Consider the following 22,852-nt stretch of genomic DNA (forward strand, 5'->3'; position numbering starts at 1 on the left):
AATTTTCTTATATTCTTTTTTGTACTGGGTGACCATATCAGTGCTGCATATTGCAGTTTTGGTCTGATCAGTGTTTGTAATATTTTCTTAATCATTTTCTCCAACTATTTTATTTCTAAGTTTATCTGGCGACATGTCTTTGGTGATGATTATTCCTAGGTCCCTTTCAGGATTTACTTTCTTTAATTCTTTTCTGTCAATTTTATGCTGTCCTGATATTCTATTCTTGCCTTTTCCAAATTCAATTACATCTATCCCCCAGCTATAGTGCGTTCAGCTATCGCGTTTTACTGCTATCGTGCATACTTGAAAAGCTGACACAATTTCCATATCACACATCATATTGGCTACTATCGCCCGCCTCTAGCCCAAATTTTCATATCGCGCAGCGTGCGGCTGCTATCACGCACCCCTGTGACGTCACGGGTGGTGGCCATCTTTGTTGGCTTGAGCTGCACGCTGATTGGTCGAGGGTTTGTTTACATGTACAGGCCACCACATTGCTCCAACATAGTGCATTGTGTGTGAGTGTTGGCACGTGATAGCTGCAACATTTTTTGTAGAAGTGACTTGTTACTTGTTCTCAGGCCCCACTCCATGAATAAGTGAGTACTACAGTACATACAGTATTCAATTTTTTTTCGAACACTTCTGGAAAAATGTGACCCAAAAGACAATTCACCATGAATGGTGAAATGTGTTGGAGGGTTTGCTGGAGGACTGACATGGGAGAGTGGAAGGTGAGCCACAGTCAGCAAAGGCCGAGGCAGAGGCAGCTGCACAAGAGGCCCACCAAGTTCCTGGAGGTGGTTTTGAGGACACAACAGAGGGTGAAATCCTGGAAATGATACAGCCAGCCCCTGTTACAGTTGCTGACATCATGGAATAGGACGAGGATGAGGAGAGAGGAGAACATGAGGAGGAGGGTCAGGTAAACCACACGTGCAGGGCTCAAGGAACTGATCGACTGAGGCATCCGGATACGGCACCTCTTTGAGCAAGATAGCTCCATCAACAGTGAAGCAAGATGTTTGCTTGTTATTAGAGCACTAGAAGGTTATAACAAACAGTATCATGCCCACATCAATGCCCTGCAGCAATGCCAGATCACACAATTGTTACGCCGGCGCGCCGAGGCACAACCAGCCGACCTACAACCAGGACCATCACAAGAGAAGGATTCTGGGGATGATGCGGATTATTTTGAGTGTTTTGAGACTCCTGCAGCCATAGATGACTTCCTCGACGAGATACAACATCGAGTGGGTGGTCAGTAACAAGCCACCCCAGCCTCGGAACCCCTCTAACCCACCCAAGCCCCTCATCACCCTCAAAAAGGTAAAATAAATGTCTATGAAATGTCTATTTTTTATTTTATAGCCTTGCTGTCTTTATTATATTACAGCACTGAATTGTATAAGCAATTTTGTTAAGAAAGGTGAAAGCAGTGAAGATAAAGAAGAAATATTGGTGAAGTTAGAAGAAAGTTTTTGGTCTGGGTACCAATTATAATTAATACCATTAGTACTTAAGTTCATGTTTTCAGCTATCGCACAGCTTTAGCTGCACCAATTAGGCACAATAGCAGGGGGATGGGTGTATACTGCATTTCTTGATGTTGAATTCTACTTCCCATTTCTTGCTCCACTCTGAGACTTTGTTCAGATCACTCTGTAATGAGTCACAGTCTGTTTTGGAGTTTATTCTCTTTAATAACTTTGTGTCATCTGCAAAGAAGTTCATGTAACATTCATTACTTTCATCCATGTCATTCACGTATATAACAAACATTATGGAGCTAACACTGACCCCTGTGGGATGCCACTTCTCATTTCTTCCTATTTTGAATGTTTGACTCTGAGCACTACTCTCATTTTTCTTTCATGTAGGAAATCCTCCATCCAATTCAATAGTTTTCCATGTATGCCTCCTACCATTTCCAGTTTATATAGCAATTTTCTGTGTGGTACCTTATCAAATGCCTTTTGTAAGTCCAGGAAGGCACAGTCTGCCCAGCCATCCCTTTCTTGCAATATATCTATCAATCTTGAATAGAAACAAATCAAATTAGTGGTACATGATCTTCCCTGTCTGAATCCAAATTGCCTCAGGTTCAGTATATTGTTCTCCTCCAGATATTTTGTCCATCTATCTTTGATGATCCTCTCACAAATTTTAACTATTGTACTCGTTAGGGACACCAGTCTATAATTTGTTGGGTCTTCCTTATTTCCCCCCTTATATATTGGCATTTTTCCAGTCTCCTGGTAGTTTTCCTTCTTTGAGTGAGCATTCAACTATTTTGTATATTTTTCCTGTTAGTTCATCTATACATTCCTTTAGTATCCAGTTTGCAACTCTGTCTGGGCCATGTGATTTGTTAACATCAAGCTTTAATATTTGATTCCTTATTTCATTCTGAGTAATATTTAATTCCTTCATTGGAGGAAATCTTACTTCATTTCTTTGATCACAGTTTTGTAGATTTTCTTTTTCTTTGGTGAATACAGATTTGAAATGTTTGTTCATAATATCTGCCATTTCTATATCTTCTGTGTATTCTCTGTTACCTTGATGTAATTTAAGTATTTCCTGTTTATTTTTTAGTTTGCCATTTACATATCTATAAAATAATTTGGGTTGATCTTTACATTTGTCTATTATGTCCTTTTCATAATTTTTTTTTTCCCTATGTATTTTTACATATTCATTTCTTAGTTTGGTGTATATTTTCCATTTCTCAGACTTTTTTCTTTTTTTTTCCACCTTTTTTTCAGGCTTTATATCTTCTGTCTTTTGCTTCACTGCACTTTTTATTGTTTTTGTTTAGATACATACTTGTCCACTCCTTCATTATAGATTTCCTTCCAAATTGTCCATTTCTCTTCCACCTTTGTTTCTTCATTATTAAAATTTTCCCAATTTGCTTCTTGAAAGAATTTTCTAAGTTTCCCAAAATCTGTTTTGTTATACATTAGTCTTCCTTTTCTGTGTTTTTCATTAATTTCTATATTTGTTTCTTCATTTAATTCTAGTTCTAGTAGTATGTGATCACTTTTTCCAATTGGTGTCTTGTATTCGATTTTATCCACAATTTCAGGTTCTGATGTGAATATCAAATCCAATCTTGAGGGTTCATCGTTATTTCTATATCTGGTGTTTTCCTTGACCCATTGCGTCAATGTGTAATCAATGGTCATTTCCAGTAATATGTTTCCCCAGTGATCTTCTCCACCTTTCACAGTCATTTCTTCCCAACATATTTCTTTCGAGTTAAAATCACCCATAATTACCAGATTTCCTTCTTTCTTTTGTATCTCAGTGTTTTTCTTGTGTTTTCCAGCATTTTGGAGTGTTCGCTTTCATTCCATGCGTAAGTTTTAGGTGGACATAAATCACTGCATACTTTCTATTTTTCACACCCCTATCCTCAACTCTTATCATAATCAACTCCACATTGTTCTCTCCTCCTGTGATTTTTGTCACATTTAGGCCTCCTTCATGCTGCTTTGTTTCTCTATTTCTGATCCAACAATTATATAATTCTTAGCCTATACTAATTGGTAGTAATTAACCTAACAATTTGTTCTCCACCATCCCCATTATATCTAGTTATTCTTGTTCCAGAGAGTCATTCAATTCACTTATTCCTAATATCAATCCGTCTTCTACACTGGTATATGTTACCTTTAATTTTTTTCCTTTTCTGCCTTTTCTTCTTGCTCCTGCATTTCCTTTTCCCATATGTACCATTTCCTAAGTCTCAAGTCCATCACTCTAAAAAAAAAAACTCCTTTTGTTCTTCATTCTTTTCTCGTTCTTTTCCTTAGCTTCCTCTTTTAGTGTTTTTTCTTTTTTTCCTCATCACTCAGTTTCTTTTTTATACATAAATTTTTGTAGTTATTACTCTTTGCTAGTCTTCCTACATTTGTTAATAGTTTTTTCTGCTATCCTCTGTGAATTAAGTTTTACTTTGAGAGGGCTATTCTCTTCAGAATATTTTCCCATTCTATAAATTTCTTCTATCCCCTTTTCAAGTCTTTGCAGTTCCTCCTGTATTTTTTTTTTTTTTTTCCATCACTATATTCTCCTCTTTTTCCTATTGGAACTTTATTAGTCCATGTTTCTCTTTGATACCATAGATTACAATACATTTATTTTTGTCTATTGTGTCTCTTACCCAATCTCTTTTTTTATTATTATTACTTGTTTCACAGTGTCCTTTGTATTTTCGTTCATTTTTTCTTTGACTATTTCTTTAAATAGTATTTTTTGTTTTTCGCTGTCTTCTTTCATTTGGTTTTAAATTTCCATTTTTTTTTCTTTTATTTTCACCAAATTTGCCTGCCTCTATTAATATCTTCTCATTAACTTCTCCCAACAAAGTTTCATTTTTTTATTTATGGCATAATTTTTCAGCTTTTCGTTATCATTTTTACTATGGCTAGTTCCTTTTTCATTTCTTCCATTTCCCTAATTAATAGTGCATTTTCCTTTCTCAATTCACTCAATTCTTTGTATAATTGGTTATGTTCCCTTTTCCATTCAACAAATTCCCTTTTCATTTAAAATATTTCTTGGTTTATCAGTACATTTTTGAGATCCATACCTCTTTCTGTTTTGAATCCATGGAATGACTTGTCTTCATATCTAGGACTGTCAGTATTACAAGTTTTTTCTAATCACTCCCAAAGGTGTTTCATACTCACATCTAATCTTCTTTTGGTTGTCTCAGTGTATGTCGGTTTATCATCCGTATTATTCATTTCCTTTTTTTTTTTTTTATTGTTGCTAAACTTAATCACTTTGCTACATAACTGTTCCACTCATCATCGCCCCCATCCGCCTGTTTACAACTAAGTAAAGCGCTAATGTTTAGTCGATGAATCGCTAGATTTTAGCGTAAGCTCACGGAGCATTCTCAGGCACATCCGATTCATTTGACTGCACTTACATATGTATGTCCATTTGTGTTGTGTCTATTTTACTATTGTCTGAGCTGCACATGGCCTTGTTTTATTTATTCAATTTTTTGTCGCGACTAGCCTGGCCCATAGGCGGGTCGTGACATGAAATTTGAAGGCCAGGACGAAAAGAGAATTCAGGTAGAGATTAAACTGCTCATTGGAATTACATATTATGTGGAAAAATGTCTTTCAAAGGACAATTTGTGAAGAATCCCTCCATCGATATATTGAAAGATGCTACTAAAGCTCAACTGAAAAGCATTACCACAGAATATAACCTAACATTAAATGCTAGGAGAAAAAAGAAATATATTTTTAAGCGTTAGTTAAACATTTTATTGATGAGGAGGTATCAAATAGAGATGCCTTGAGTCATGTTCATGTTGCTAAAGAGACAGAGGCACAGATCATGTTAAAGACGTTAGAGTTAGAAGCGGAAATGGAAAGACTAAGAATTGCGGCTGATAAGGTGGAATTAGCTCGCATCCAGGCTGGAATTAAGCCTACAATTAAGAGGGAAATGGAATATTTTAAGGTTTCTAAATACACTAGTTCCCTACCAATTTTTTCAGAAGAAGAAGCAGAGGCTTTCTTTTAACAGAAAAGATTCTACACCAATTATGCGTAGATAGGAATTGTTGGAGTTTACTTTTCCAAAAATAGTTCTTAGGTAGAGCCCAAAAAGTGTATTCATCTCTAAACAAAACAGACAGTAAATACGATAATGTAAAAGTGCAGGTCCTAGTGGCATACGAACTTCTGCCAGAGGCCCATAGGTTAAAGTCCAGATATTTCAAAAAGTCTTCCCAAGATACACATGTAGAATTTAGTGCACAGATGGCTAGGTATGGAGATAGATGGCTGAAAGCCACAAACACAGACTCGTTTGTTAAATTAAGAAAAGTAATGTGGCTAGATCAATTTAAGAAACAACTAGATCAAGATCTTAAGATTTATCTTGAGGAAAGAAATCCTTCTAATCTGGCTAGAGCTGCGAAAATGGCAGATAAATATACAATCATTCATCACAAAAAAAAAAAAAAAGACCTGACACAACAAAACTTCCTATGACACCAAAATAACTCTGAGCCATCACAATAGTCCAACTCCATTTAAAGGAGAAGTAAGGTCAGCAAACAAGAGAGAATTTAAAAGACAGTTTCATGATGATGGGTATTACCAAACAACCTATCCCATATATAGTTCCTGCAGTCCTACTCCAACTTGCAGTTATTACCACAAATTTGGACACTGTTTATCTGAATGTAGGAAAAGGCCCAATAATTAAACTCACTCCCAATCAGTGCTTGTTTCAAGTAATTTCCCTGGTCCAACTAGCTATTGTAGCCCAGCTAGGACCAATTCACAGAGTAAATCGTCCTCCCAAAGTATGTCCAAACCCAGTTCCTCATCACAAGTTAAGATGGAACCTTGAGCTCCTGTCCTATCCCACAGTTTACTAGATGAGCTGAAAACCATACTAGACCCCCATTTTGCTCCTATTGTGATGAAAGGAACAATATTCAATTTCTGTAATAGTGAGTCAAGGCCCATCTCTGTCCTTAGAGATACAGGGGCTATTCAAACTCTCGTATTGGCTGACACATTACCTAAATCCCTCTGAGTCTTATTTGAATCAGGATGTCATTATAGACATCACAGCAGAAATTAGAAAACTCACACTTCACAAAGTGTACTTAAAAACTGACATAGTCAAGGGAGATGTAGTTGTGGCTGTAATTGATGAAATGCCAATGGTCGGCATTCAACTACTATTGTCAAATGACTTGGCAGGCAGTAAGGTAAATTCCCCTATTGTCACTAATGACCCAATTATTAATGAAACTTCACTAAAAGATCCATCTATTTATCCTATATGTGCTGTGACTAGGTCTCAAACCAGAAAACAAAATGCTGTACAAAATGTTCAAGCATCACAAGACAACACAAACACAGATAGTACACATGCCGAGGGCATAGAATCCTTGGGTATTGATACATTCCTGGAAAACTGTAATGCTACTTTTGCTCCAAATACTTCCCTTTCTACTGTGACCAGGGAATCATTAATCAAAGGTCAGAAAGAGGATGAAACCCTTTCTCCCCTTTGGGATCAGTGTGTGACCAAGACATAATCTGAGACATTATCTCAATGTTATTACCTTAAACAAGGTATTTTAATGTGCCTAATATCTCTCTGGATCAGTTTTAGCAAGCCAGACATCAAATTGTTATCTTCACATGCATGAGGTCACAACTCCTGCAGCTGGCCCATGACACTCCTTTGGCAAGCCACCAAGGAGTCCAAAAATCACTGCCACACATCACGAGACATTTTCATTGACTTCATATCAGAAAAGATGCATTACATTATTGCATACAATGCCACACATGTCAGATGGTAGGCAAACCAAATCAACCCATTCCTAAAGCACCCTTACAACCCATTTCAGCTATTGGAGAACCCTTCTCCAAAATCATTATAGATTGCGTAAGATCGTTACCTCCTTCAAAGAAATTACAAGTTCTTGTTGACAGTCATGTGTCTCAGTGCCAGATTCCCTGAAAAAACTCCACTGAGAAACACTAGGTCTCAAATGGTCTTGAAGGAATTAAGTATTTTTCTTTGATGGGTTTCCCCAAAGAGATGCAAAGTGACCAAAACACAAACTTTATGTCAAACCAGTTTGAACAAAGCTTGAAAGGATTAGGAGTGCATCATACTATCTCTACCCCTTACCACCCTCAATCACAAGGTGCATTAGAATGATTCCATGGCACACTTAAGTCTATTCTCAGATAGTATGCTTTAGAGAACAATCCTGACTGGGAAGAAGGATTACCTTTATTACTATTTGCAGCCAGATCCACCAAACAAGACAGCACAGACAAACTCATTTTCAGACCCTTTAAAGTATTGAAAGATAGTTGGCTTACTATTGATTCCTCTGTCTCAATCACTGTACATGTGGAGAGAATGTTAGAAGCATTATCGACAGCTTGGAACTTAGCAAAGAAAAATATGACTGGCTCAAGAGGAGATAAAGAAAAAGTAGGATAAAAAGAGAAAAGAGTTTCATTCAGGTGATGAAGTCCTCCTATATCTACCTATATAAAGAGATTCTCTTCAGAGTAGGTTTCAAGGACCATATACCATTAAGGAGAAAGCCTTTTGAATTATATTACAGGAACTCCAGAGACACAAAAGTAATTTAGGATGTACCATATAAACTCAATGAAACAATTTCATTCCAACAAAGCAGTTTTAGCTAGTGTAATAAAGGAAGAAACAAGCGAATACTACTTGGTAAATATGTTGAGAAAAAAGGATTGTGGTACTCCCCAAGGCAGATGTAGCTCCTCCTGGGGATCTGTGCCACTTGCGTAGAGCCAGTGGCCAAGGCTGGTTGCCGCCGTTTGGCCCCCAACTCTTGGGGTTGGGGGGTGGTCCCACAACGTAGACGCTGCGGCTCCAGGACCCCCCTGATATCCACCCTTCTGAATCCTCTCTCCCACGAAAGGACAGAGTCCACCTGGCCAGACTGCGGTGCGGCCACCACCCAGCACTTCTAAGCTACCAGAAGAGGCTGGATGACCGCATTATGAACAGCTGCCCAGGATGTAACACTTCACCCCATACCATACAACACATAATGGAAGACTGCATTATACACAATCATGAACGCAAACAACACAACATACACTCTATAAAGGATTTGTGGGAAAACCCAGTTTCGGCTGTGGCATTCCTTGGGGAGACGGGACTGCTCTGACAGACAGTCTAGGGAATGACAACAACAACTTGGTAAATACAACTAGGTAAAAATATATCCTGTCTACCATTGCAGAACTCCTTAGCTTTGATGAACTTATAGTAAAAAGTAGAACACTTAGGCTACAATAAACAGCAAGATGTTGTAAGATTAGTTTGGGATTACCCACAGTTATTTTCCAATGTTCCATGGCAAAACACAGATGTAATGTATGATTCATCCAAGCTGCACACAGTCTTTTTTTTTTCCTTCTTCTTTTTATGAGGAGGTGAGGAGGAGAACAGGGGTGGAAAGGGAGCTGGGAGATAGGGTTGATGAAAGACTATTAGGATGGTTTGGAGACATGGAAAGAATGAGTGAAGAAAGATTAATAAAAGAAGTGTGGAAGGCGGAGGTGGAGGGAGTGAATATGAGTGGGCGTCCTAGGATGAGATGGATGGACGGGGTGAAAGGGGCTTTACAAAAGAGAGGAATGTCTGTAGAGGAAGGATGGGAGAGGACAGAAGATAGGGGTGAATGGAGAAGGGTTGTGTATAGATGAGGCTGTGATGCATGAGGGGGAGTGGGTGGGGGATGGGGGGTGAGGAAGTATGTATGAGAAAAAATTTGATGCAACCCGAAGGGAGATTTCTCCCCGTCTTCTCCTTTTCTGAATGAGGGGACAGAGAGGGGGGGGGGGTTGCCGAATTTATGAAGCGGCCTTGCTGTGGATGTGCTGTGTCTTGCGACACTGCTTCTGACCCAGGGCAGTGGACAGGATGCAGAGATGACCCGTCATCCAGGAGGTGCCAAGATAGGAGGGAGGGAGGAGGGTGGAGGGGAGTGGAATATATGGGAAATGAAATGGGTGGGAGTGATTTCTATGCCTTTTTCTTTCTGGCTACCCCCCGTGTAAAGGGAAAAAAGCCTTTGGTATATGTATTTATGTATTTTTTCTTTTTCTTTTCATGTCATGATTAGCCTGGCCCATAGGTGGGTCATGACAACCCTTTATCCATGGGGAACTAAAATGAGAGGGTTAATAGGGTGTAGGGTGGGTACACTTAGGTCTCTTAATCCAACACTCACCAACCGCCACTTGTGCTGACATTTGAGCCCATAACAGAAATCCACTTAGGGAATTGGCCCAGGATATAAAACACCACCAATTCCTGAAGTGGGTTATTTCCTGGGCCCAAACATCCACACAAGTGACAGTTGGCAAGTGTTGGACTAAGAGACCTAGGTGAATATGGTTTGTTTTAATCAACACCTTACAAGGGGGTAAATGAGCTTTTTGTATATGTATGTATTCAATGAAAAAATTGGTGCTTCCTGTATGGATTACACAGAGGTGGTCAAAGAAGAGAGCCTAAAGAATCCAGTTGTAACATCCTTTCTGCTAGAAACCTTGCCATTACAAAAAATATGCTATTTAAAACTGTTTACTCTATTCCTATTTCAACTAAGTGAATTATCCCTAATGCCCTGCAATGCAAGTTTAGTTAATATTCTCTTGTGTGAGACATCATCCCAATCTTTTACTAAATCTAGATATATAAAATCTACAACTTCTCAACTGTCACATTATTGTGGTTATATCCCTTCTATTGGAGATCCCTCAAATTAACATGTATTTACCTAGTTGTATTTTACGGGACGAGAGCTATGCTCGTAGTGACCCGTTTTCGTATCTCTCCACATCCAGTTTGTTCTTAAAATCATGTATAGTTCTGGCATTCACTGTTTCCCTGTTCAGTGCATACACATTTATGTAAAATACAACAAAATTAAAACGGGGAAATTATCTTACCTGACTCTACAGCTTTAGCCATACCACCCATCTTTTCCACCTCATCAATAATGGCCTTGCCTGCCTCATACACCTCGTCTGTCAAAGATTCCATTGCATAGGAGCCAGCCCATGGATCAATAATCTAATAAAATAATCATTTACTCAAATTAGTAAATATAAGCTACAGTAACTGTTCTGGTGTGAAAGTATTCAAAAGTAGAAAATATGTAAGATGTCTACATGGAATGTAAAGAGGCCACAATCAAAATGTCTACATGCAAAATGCAATAAAAAAGTCCACATAGCATTTTGGCTTAATACATTAACTGTGATACATTGCACCCAAAAGGAGGAGCTAATGATGACATGTGTGGTTGGTACCTGTGTCTGGCTGACTGACACCGTGAGAAACGAGTGCCAGCAAGCAGCACACTCTGATCGGGGGAGGTTATTTATTGCACTTCTCAGCCAGCCATCATTCTCACTGATATGTCAAGTTTGTTATCCTGTAACTCCACTTTCATTTCACCAAAATGGGTTGGACATGGCTGATATTATAGGAAAAAGCACATGCTTTAGCTCTATTAGAGTAGGGAGTGTTTGTCATTTGTATAGTAATAGAAAGTAGGGTATGCAGAACGACTATTTACAAACTGTTGGATGGTTCTAATTGACATGTCTTTCAGAAGATCTTGGTGCTTTTCATTCACTGTAGAACCTATTACAGCTGGATCACAAATCAGTCTCTTGAGAGTCTTGTGGGTCCTCTGCAGTCTTCCATGTTTCTACCAATCCCCATTTCTTCACTGGAACTTACCCGACTGGTAACATTGCCACTATTTCAGCTTGTAACTAGTCTTTCTGCATACCCTAATTTCTCTTGCTACATGATAGACATTCTCTGTTCTAATAGACCTAAAGCATGTGCTTTTTTCCTATAATATAAGCCTTGTCTGACCAATTGTTAGTGAAGTGGAAGCAAAACTACATGATGACAAACCTGGCATATCAATAAGAATGATGGCTGGCAGAGATGTGCACCAACCTATCCCAATCAGAACATGATGCTTGCTGATACCCATGTCCCATTGTGTCAGTCAGCCAGACACAGGTACTGACCACATGTCATCACTAGCTCCTCCTTTTGGGTACAAGGAATTACAATTAATGCATTCAGCCAAAATGTTATGTGGACATTTTTACTCTATTTTGCATGTAGACACTTCAATTGTGGCCACTTTAAATATTGTAAGGAATTATGTAAAGTTATGATTGAATCTGCAATGAGACTACATATATATAGCAATGATTAATCATTCAATATAAATTATTATGGAAACAAAAATTAACACCACCTTTGGTATCCCAGTCTCCTCTTGTAAAATAATCTGGGTATTTCTTGCAATTCTGGCTGAGAAGATGGAAGGAAGGGCCAAAGCTTCATCAAAAGAATTGGTATGAAGGGACTGGGTACCCCCAAAAACAGCAGCCATTGCCTCAACAGTAGTACGCACAATGTTGTTGTATGGATCCTGTAAATCATGAAAAACAACACAGTTTCACACTATGAACTCTCAATATCTCACAGCTAACACACCTCAAATACAATTTTCAGAATAAAACAAAAAATCCATCTTGGCAATATATTATAGGTACCATAACACCATTGTACAAAAATACAGTGTTATATAATGGCCAATCACTGCACACAAGAAACTTTAGGGATGGCGTACCACATGGTTCAATTTTATTCCCCACACTCTTTAATCTATACATACATATCATATCCACATCCTACACCCCAGAAATAAAAATCTATTCTTACACAGATGACATAACAATTCCATGCTCGCACTGTAATGTAAACAAAGCCACAGAAATACTACAACCATATCTCAACACACTTAACACATGATTTGCTACAAATACACTCACTCAAAATAGCCCAAACCAAATCTACAGCCAAACTTCTCACCAATTGGCCACTGGAACACAATAATGATAGGAGGACCAAAGAAGATTTTTTTTTTTTTTTAGAGAGTTGTCAATCACAAGGTGAGGAAATGGTTTCTTAGAAAAGAAGAAGGCAGTATTGCAAAGTAAGCACTACAAGGAAATTTAGAATATCATATGCTAATATTGATGGTTTACTATCAGCTTGGTTGGAGATAAATGAGCCTGATATATTGTGTCTAATAGGGACTAGATTCCCCCAAAAAAATCGATATACAGTTGGGGAACAACAGATACACCTAGAGAAGAGACAGAGAAGATAAAAAGGGTGGAGAAGTGACATAAAGGTGGAAGAAGCAAATCTGAGTGATGGCAGGGCTGAAGCAATTCATCTAAAGATCAGTACTAAAGGACACTATAAAAGAGACTTCATGACAAGAGCTTGGGATGAAACTGAATATCAAGAAATGTTAAAGGATACAACTCTTTTCCTACAGAAAACTATTTAACATAGTAGGAACATAGTCCTTATTGGAGATTTTAATTGTGATGACGTCAACTGGGAGGAATGGGAAGTAAGTGGCAAAGCAGATTCCTGGGGAAATACACTGCTGATTATAGCAATGGAGAACACAATAACCCAGTGGGTAAAGAAGGTGACCCAGGTAAGAGGAGATGACACTCCCACAAGGTTAGATCCGTTACTAATGAAAGAGCTAGACATCATCAGTTCCTTGAACTACCTTTGTCCAATAGGAAAAAGTGACCATGTTACAAATTAATTTCAGCTGGAGGATGAGGAATTAGAGCAGAATAAATCACACAGGGAAGGGAAACTCAATTTTAGGAAAGCAGATTACTTAGGGTTAAGAAATTTTTTGGAAGAAACAAACTGGGAGGAATTCATGAATACCACAGGAATAAGGAGGAAATAGGAAATCTTTCTTGACATTTACAACCTAGGAGTGAACAAACATGTGCCAAAGACTAGAGAAAGGAAGAAGCAAAAACAGGATTGGTTTAACAAAAAGTGTGAGATTGCAAAAAAGGCCAGGGATGTGGCTTGGGGAAAATGGAGAAAGAAAAGAAGCAATAAAACAAAAGAAGCTTACAAACAAGCTAGGAATGACTATACCAGAATTTGCAGGGAGGAAGAAAGCAATTTTGAAAGAGGTGTAGTAGAAAAATGCAAAGATGAACCAAAACTGTTTTACAGGTTCATAAATGGTAAATTGAGACACAGGGAAGAAATCACCAAGTTAATAGTAGATGGTGAGGTCTTTGAAGAGGCCTCAGCTCAGGCAGAAATAATGAATGAAGGTTTCCAATCAGTCTTCACAAAAGAGCACAACTTTTTTGGAGAAAAGCGAGGGGGAGCAAAAAACCAGGTTTAGCAAATATAAATGTATAAGTGAGGGAAGTGCTCAATCTCCTGGGAACATTGGGTGTGACAAAAGCCTTAGAACCTGACAAGATATCAAACTGGATACTTAGAGAACACAGGGAACAACTAGTAGACAAGATCCACAATCTTATTACATGTTCAGTGTAATAAGACATTGTGTCACTTGATTGGAAAAGGGCAACCATGGTACCAATTCACACAGGTGGAAACAAGGAAACACCACTTAATTATAGGCCAGTATCACTAACCAGCACAATAGTAAAATTATGTGAAAGGATTGTGAAAGATCAATGAACCAAATATCTTGAAAAGATGAACATTCTGACATACTGTCAGTTTGGCTTCAGATCTGGAAGGTCATGTGTGTCGAACTTTTTAAGCTTTCACACAAGAGTGATGTGCTGCAAGAAAGGGCTGGGTGGACTTTATGTACCTAGACATAGAGAAGGAATTTCATAAAGTACCTCAGTGTTGACTTATGTGAAATTGGAGCATGTTGGAGGACTGAGGCAAACTATCAGAATGGATTAAAGACTTTTTGAAGGAAAGATACATGAGGACAGTAATAAAATACAAGATTTCAAGTTGGAGACCAGTAACAAGTGTTTTAAAAGGCTCGGTATTTTTACCAATAATGTTTCTTGTCTATGTTAATGACATGAAGGAAGGAACAACAAGCTATGTCAACATGTTTGCAGATGATGCAAAATTCATGAGAAGAAAGAAAAATGAGGACAGTAGAATATTCCAAAAAGATCTAGATACTATTTTTGCATAGAGCCAAGAATGGGAAATGAAGTTCAATATAAAAAATACAAAGTATTGGAAATAGGCAATAGTGGCAAAAGGCCATCCTTAAACTATTCCTTGGAAAGTGAACACATTACAAAAGCAAAATAGGAGAAAGATTTGGGAGTGTTGATAAAAGACAACCTGTCACCTGACAGACATATCAGCAGGACTGTGGGAGAGACATATGGACTCCTGCAGAAAATTGAAGTGGCGTTCCATTATATGGCTGAAGAGATGATGAAAAATTCATTGAAACCCTGATACATCCAAGACTGGAATATGCATCAATAGTATGGTCCCTACATGAGTTAACAATATAAGCAAGATTGAGAGAATACAAAGGGCAGCAACCAAACTGGTTCCCAGCCTGGCAGATAAACCATATGAGGAAAGACTAAAGGTACTGGGTCTGCCAACTTTGAAAGATCAAAGAGAAAGAGGTGACATGATTACAGTGTTCAGGTCACTAAAGGGGATAGATTGCATTGATAGAAGAGATCTCTTGATTAAAGATGGGAGGGCTTTAAGAGGTCATGGAAGTAAATTAAGAAAGACCACATGTCGAAAGGATGTGAAGAAATACAGTTTTCCATATTGATGTGGAATAACTTAGAAAGTGATATAACCCAAGATCTAACAATACACGAGTTCATATCTAAATATGATAATTGGAAATCAGAGACATAGATCAGGTTGGATCCAAACATGAATTTGAGTCTAGCTATGCTAAAAAATTATAGAGCTAGAGACAGGATCCAACGAGTGTTGCTCCTTTCCTGTATTCTACAATTAGGTAAATACATGGGTGGAGGTGTAATCTTTGTGGTAAGAAGTGACAAAGGTGGAAGAATAAAATCTGAGTGAAGGCAAGACTGAAGCAATCTACCTAAAAATTAGACCTAAAAGGCACAATAAAAGAGACTTTATGGTGGCATATGTCCCCCCAAAGACATGAGCTTGGAATGAAGCTGAATATCAAGAAATGTTTTGGATACAGCTTTTTTTTTCCCCCAAAGAAAAATATTGAACAGAGTAACAATATAGTACTTATTGGAGATTTTATTGCAGTAAAGTCAATTAGGAGGAATGGGAAGTAAGTGGCAAAGCAGATTCCAGAGGAAATACCTTGTTAAGTATAGCAATGGAGAACACAATGGCCCATTGGGTAAAGAAAGCAACCTGGGTAAGAGATGACATTCTCACAAAATTAGATCTGTTACTAACCAAAGAGCTTGACAACATCAGCTCATAGGAAAAAGTGACCACGTAACAAGTGAATTTCAGCGGAAGGATAAAGAAATAGAGCCAAGGAATAAATTGCACAGGCAAGGGAGACTCAATTTTAGGAAAGCAGATTACTTAGGATTGAAAAAATTCTTTGAAGAAGCAAAGTGGGAGGAATTCATGAATATCACAGGAATAAGGAGAAAACAGGAAATCTTTCTTGACATTTACAACTGGGGAATGAACAAACATGTGCCGAAGACTAATGGAGGAAAGAAACAGAAACAAGACTGATTTAATAAAAAGTGCGAGAGTGCAAAAAAAGGCCAGGGATATAGCTTGGGGAAAATGGAAAAAGAGAAGCAATAAAACAAAAGAAATTTACAATCTAGGAATGACTATACAACAATTTGCAGGCAGGAAGAAAGCAATTTTGAAAGAGGTGTAGAGGATAAATTCAAAGATGAACGAAAACCGTTTTCACATTTACAAATGGTAAATTGAAACACAGGGAAGTAATCACAAGTTAATGGCAGGTGGAGAGGTCTTTGAAGAGACCTCAGACCAAGCAAAAATAATGATCGATTGATTTTTTTTTTTTAAGGAAAGTGAGGGGAGCAAAAAACCTGGTTTGGAAGATGTAAATGTAGAAGTAAGGGTAGTGCTTAATCTCTTGGGATCATTAGGTGTGACAAAAGACTTAGGACCTGATGGAGTCTCAAACTAGATACTTAGAGAATGTAGGGAACAATGAGCAGACAAGATTCAGTCTTATTACATGTTCGTGGAAAAAAGGCATTGTGCTTCTTGATTGGAAAAGGGCAAATGTGGTGCCAGTTCACAAAGGTGGAAATAAAAAGACACCATCAAATTACAGGCAATTATAGAGAAATTAAGTTACTTTATTGTACTGCGACTGTCCCTCTGTTCTGCGTCACTCCCACCTCCCCTCTTAATATTGTCTTGTACCACTTCTTTAATAAATATTTCTACTTTTGCCTCTCCCCTGTGGTGGTGAGGAAGAAAGAATACTGCCACCGAGTCTTCCCGCTTAGGTCGTAATGGCAGCTAAAATAGGAGAGAGTGTAGGACATCCTGCTCTCTGTAACCCTATAGGTACATTCCTATGAGAAGTCAAGGCATAAGAGGGTCTGGGAGGGGTCTTCCAACCAGAACCCTAATGTTTGGGTCTTTTGATGTGCATGGGCATGGTACAGATAAGAGTAAAAGAGTGGAGATAGGCAGTGTGTTTGTGAGGACCAAGATGGATGTGTTGGCATTGAGTTACACTAAGTTGAAAGGGAGGGGTGATTTTGAGTTTGGGACTGTAGCGGGGAAGATATTGGGAGAGAAGAGTGTGTAGAGGAAAGGGAGGCTTTTTGGATAGATTTAAATGAGAGCATGGAGAGTTTTGGAAGGAATGTCAATGTAGTGGTACTGGGATATTTCAATGCTGAGTAGGGGATGAACCAATATATGGGGTTGTTCAGAAGTGTGGAGTGTCAGGTAAAAATCATAGCGGAAAGTTACATACATACATACATATACCAAAGGCTTTTCTCCCTCTTACACAGGAGGTAGCCAAAAAGAAAAAGGCATAGAAACCACTCCCACCCATTCCATCCCCTACATACTCCACTCCCCTCCACCCGCTTCCCTCCCTCACATCTTGGCACCTCCTGGATGACGGGTCATCCCTGCATCCTGTCCACTGCCCTGGGACAGAAGCAGTGTTGCAAGACACAGCACATCCATGGCAAGGCCACTTCATTAATTCAGCAACCTCCCTCTCCGTCCCCTCATGCAGAAAAAAAGAAGACTGGGAGAAATCCCTTTGAGCTAGGTCAATTTCTTATACATACTCCCTCACCGCCCCTCACCCACCCCCTCATGCATCACAGCATCATCCATACACAACCCTTCTCCATTCACCCCTATCTTTTGTCCTCTCCCATCCTTCCTCAACACACATTCCTCTCTTTCATAATGTCCCTTTTACCCCATCCATCCACCTCATCCTAGGATGGCCCCTCATATTCATTCCTTCCACCTCTGTCTTCCACACCTTTTATTAATCTTTCTTCACTCATTCTTTCCATGTGTCCAAACCATCCTAATAGTCTTTGATCAACCCTATCTCCCAACTCCCTTTCCACCCCTGTTCTCCTCCTCACTTCATTTCTCACTCTAGCCTAGTAACCCCTATCATACTTCTCAGACATTTCATCTCAAACACATTCGTTCGAGACGTCGTAGAGTGAGGAAGTGCTGCGCTGCGCTGTGGCTAGCGATACCTAGCAGTTCCAGTATAAACATCGAAGGAAACCAGTGTTGTTTTTGCGCGGTCTATGCCGTGAGACCGATAAAGTATTTTCTCTTGTTTCTAGTTTGCGAAATGTGTATATTTCCTTTCTGGCAACAATGGAGAAAGGAAATGATAATGAAGACAAAACAGCAAAAAGAGAATTAGAGGTGAATATAGTGGAGAGCCCGAGAGGCGTGATTCCAAAACGCTTTTGTATAGTGGATACCCCAAGGAATATTCCAAAGCAGGAAGGAAATATATTTTCAGGGTTTCAAAGAAATGCAAGTGATATGGGAAGAAGTCTTGATATGGATAGAGAAAACAGATATAGTAGTGTACTAAAGCGGCCTTGCTGTGGATGTACTGTGTCTTGCGACACTGCTTCTGACCCAGGGCGGTGGGCAGGGTGCAGGGATGACCCGTCATCCAGGAGGTGCTCAGATGAGAGGGAGGGTGGGAGGGGTGTGGAGTGTATTTAGGGATGAAATGGGTGGGAGTGTTTTTATGCCTTTCCCTTTTTGGCTATCTCCCTTGGAAGGGGGAAAAAAGCCTTGGTATATGTATGTATGTATGTACTAAAGTGTAGTGGCATTTACCTATATGGACGAAGAAATGATAAGGAAAATACTTACTACACTAATAAGACCAAAACTCGAGTACGCAGCATCACTTTGGACACCCAGTACCAAAAAGAATATTAAGAAACTAGAAAGATTACAAAGAGCGACAACAAAACTAGCACCGACACTCGCCGAACTAACATATGAGCAAAGACTATCCAAATTGAACCTACCAACTCTGGAACAAAGAAGAGAAAGAGGAGATTTGCTAACTATCTACAGAATAATGAAAGGAATGGAAGTTTTAGACAGGAACGACCTATTAATGTGGGACAACGGTAAAACAAGAGGACACGGAAAAAAATTGAAAAAGGATAGTTATAGAAAAAAACTTGAAAAGGAACAGTTTCCCGCACAGAGCGATAAATATATGGAACAAATTAGACAACAAAACAGTATGTGCTAACACTATACAAGATTTTAAGATAAAACTTGATGCGGAGAGATACAAAGACGGGTCACCACGAGCATAGCTCCCCTCCCGTATATTATAACTAGGTAAATACTAAGAAATCGGGAAATAAGTGAGTTGATGGATGAAATTTTTTACTTAAAAATAGATTACCGAGTTATGCACAGAGAACTCATTGCTCTACAAAAAAGTTGAAGGTTTGACCGGAAAAGTGGCAGAGTCTATTAAAGAAACAGATCTCATTGAAATAAAAAAATAAAAAAAATGGAAAAAGAAAAGGAAAATCAAGAGATATCTTTTAGAAAAATATTAAAAGAACAAATGGAAGAAAATACAAAAGATACATTTATCAAAGTAATAAAAGAAAAACAAAACGTAGTCAGAGACACAGTAGACAAACGAAAATGCATTGTGGTACATGGAATAAAAGAAAAACATGATATGCATAGATATCAAAAAGAAAAGGAGGAAAAGGAACTGGTTAAAGAAATTCTCAGAGAAATTCAGGATGTTGAAATTTACTTGGTAAAAGAAATTGATGAAATCCACAGGATAGGAAAATATGCAAAAGATAAACACCACAGACCCTTAAAAATAAAACTAAGAACACAAATGATGGCAGAGGAAGTACTATCTAAAGTGGTCAGACTGGCAAACAGCGAGATGTTCAAATATGTAAGAATACAAAAAGAAATGAATTCCGAGAAGGAGAAAGACAAAGCACTTAGAATTGAAGCAAATGACAGGAATGAAAAGAGAACAGAAGCGGAAAAAAACGAGTTTTTTTGGAGAGTGCTGGACTTGAGACTGAAAATGTGGTATATTAAGAAAATGGAAACCTAAACCAAAATATAAAAGGAAATGCGAAATTAAAAGTGACACATACAAACATTGACGGTATGATCTCTGGATTAAATGAACTGAATGACTACTTAGAAACTGATAAACCTGACATCATGGGCGTAGTGGAGACGAAATTGAAAGGACCACTATTAACAACCATTGTGGGACATGGTCTTTATGACATATGGGCGAAAAACAGAACCGAAAAGAAAGGAGGTGGTGTCATGATACTAACCAAAAAAGGATTAAATGTAACCAAGGTTACTGAAGGAAAAGGAAACACAGAAATAATCATGATTAATATTGATTATAAAAAGACAAAAAGCTGAAAGTTTGTAGTAGTGTATGTACCACCAAAGACCCATGCATGGTCAGATGGTGATCATTCCAACTTATTGGAAGAAACAATGGAGGTGCTTAATGAGTTGCTAAAAGAAGGTGGAAACTTAGTAATCATGGGCGATTTTAATGCAAAAGAAATAATTTGGGAAGAAATGACAGTCAAAGGAGAGGAACTTTGGAGCAACACCATACTGGATATGACTATTAAGTACACATTAACACAATGGGTTAAGGAAAACACTAGATATAGAAATAATGAAGAACCATCAAAACTAGACCTAACATCTGAACCGGAAATTATAAACAAAATAGAGTACAAAACACCTATTGGAAAAAGTGACCACACACTAATAGACTTTGAATTAAACGACCATTAAAATATAGACAGAAATGATAAACATAAAGAAGGAAGATTTATGTACAACAAAACGGACTTTGAAAAACTAAGGAAATTTTTCCAAGATGCAAATTGGGATGGGGTAAATAATGATGAAACACAGACGGATGACAAGTGGAATATGTTTAAAGAGAAGTACAATGAGGGAGTAAACAAATATGTACCAATAAAGAAGTATAATGAGAAATATATAAAATGTTGGTTCAACAAAAGATGTAGTGAGGCTAAAGCTAGGAGAGATAAAGCCTGGAAAAAATGGAAGAAAAATAGAAAAACATCCAAATGGCAAACATACAAAGTACTTAGAAACGAATATGTAAACATACGCAGAAAGGAAAAAAGGGAATATGAAAGGGATATTATAGACAAATGTAAGGATCAAGCGAAACTCTTTTACAGATATGTAAATGACAAAACAAAGGTCAAGCATGACATAGTAAAACTACATGAAGGAGACAAGGAATACACTGATGATACAGAGATGGCAGATGTTATGATCAGACATTCAAATCTGTATTTACAATCGAGAACTCTCAACCCTGAGAGAATGATCAGTTAGAAAGTTCACCCATAATGAAGGAAATAACAATAACACAGAAGGAAATAAGAGAACAAATAAAAAGCCTAGATGTCAGAAAGTCGCACGGACCAGATGAAATCGCAAATTGGATATTAAAGGAGTGCATAGACGAACTGACAGATAAAATACACAAGATAATAGATTTCTCATTAAAAGAGGGAAAAGTACCACAAGATTGGAAAAATGCAACCATAGTCCCAATACACAAAGGAGGAAACGGGGAAGAGCCTACAAACTTTAGACCGGTGTCCCTCACAAGTACAGTAGCTAAAATATGCGAAAAGATCATTAGATACAGATTGGTCAAACATTTGGAGAACAATATAATAAATCCCAAACAATTTGGTTTTAGAAGTGAAAGATCATGAACCACAAACCTAATATGCTTTTACTTGAGACTGATTGAAATAATACAAGAAAGAGATGGTTGGGCGGACTGCGTCTTCCTGGATTTGCAAAAGGCTTTTGACAAGGTACCACATAAAAAATTAACCACTTCCATACGGTGACGCCTACGTAGGCGGCATGAGAAGCAAGTGGGTACACGATGATGCCGATGTCAGCATCTTGATTATATTTATTGTAGTCGTACTTATGTAACCTCCATTCTCTCTAAACTGGCTTCATCATATTTTCTATGGTTATCAAAATACACAGGTGAAAGAGAACGAACGATTGAGCACTGAATTTATTTTTTATAATGCGATTATTATGACACAACATCGCACGTCGGGCAGCTAATGCTGCCAGACGTGCGATGTGCCCCGGAGTGAAGAGGTTAATAAACAAAATTAAAAAAATAGAAGGAATTCAAGGCAGGCTGTTGGAATGGATGAAGGACTTTTTAATTGGAAGGAAGATGAGGGTGGTTCTTAGGGATAAAAACTAGAAATGGGAAGAAGTAAAAAGTGGCGTCCCCCAAGGCTCTGTTTTGGCTCCCTTAATGTTTGCCATATACATAAATGATATGGACAAAGGAGTGAATTGTTACATGAACTTCTTTGTCGATGATGCTAAATTGCTCAAGAGAGTGAAAACAGAAGAAGATTGCAGATCATTACAAGATGTATGGGAATGGAGTCAGAAACACAAAATGAATTTCAACATCAAGAAATGTAGCATAAGGGAGTTTGGAAAAGGCAAAAATAGAGTCTCAGGAAACTATGTTTGGAGATAAAGAAGTCAAAAAAGTTAACTCAGAGAGGGACCTAGGAGTAATCATCTCAAGTGACTTGACTCCTGACAAACATGTAAACAAGATATTTGGAGAGACTTGCAATCTGTTAACCTCTTCACTCCAGGGCACATCACATGTCTGGCAGCATTAGCTGCCCGACGTGCGATGTTGCGTCATAATAATCGCATTATAAAAAATAAAGTCAGTGCTCAATTGTTCGTTCTCTTTCACCCGTGAATTTTGATAACCATAGAAAATATGATGAAGCCAGTTTAGAGAGAATGGAGG

The 22,852-nt window shown here is 38.2% G+C and overlaps 1 protein-coding gene across 2 annotated transcripts in view; it reads right to left on the bottom strand.

Annotated features, from left to right (window-relative positions):
• LOC143025464 (methylmalonyl-CoA mutase, mitochondrial-like) overlaps positions 1-22,852 on the bottom strand; it is a 266,536-nt gene that overhangs the window by 139,517 nt on the left and 104,167 nt on the right. For both annotated transcript variants that reach the window (XM_076185158.1, XM_076185159.1), the window contains exons 8-9: positions 11,870-12,046; positions 10,533-10,656 (exon numbers count right to left, since the gene is read on the bottom strand). In XM_076185158.1, the coding sequence (XP_076041273.1) occupies positions 10,533-10,656; positions 11,870-12,046 (301 nt within the window). The remainder of the gene's footprint in view (positions 1-10,532; positions 10,657-11,869; positions 12,047-22,852) is intronic.

Source organism: Oratosquilla oratoria, chromosome 5, assembly GCF_046742065.1.
Source record: "Oratosquilla oratoria isolate Oo_2021 chromosome 5, ASM4674206v1, whole genome shotgun sequence".
Lineage (NCBI taxonomy): Eukaryota > Metazoa > Arthropoda > Malacostraca > Stomatopoda > Squillidae > Oratosquilla > Oratosquilla oratoria.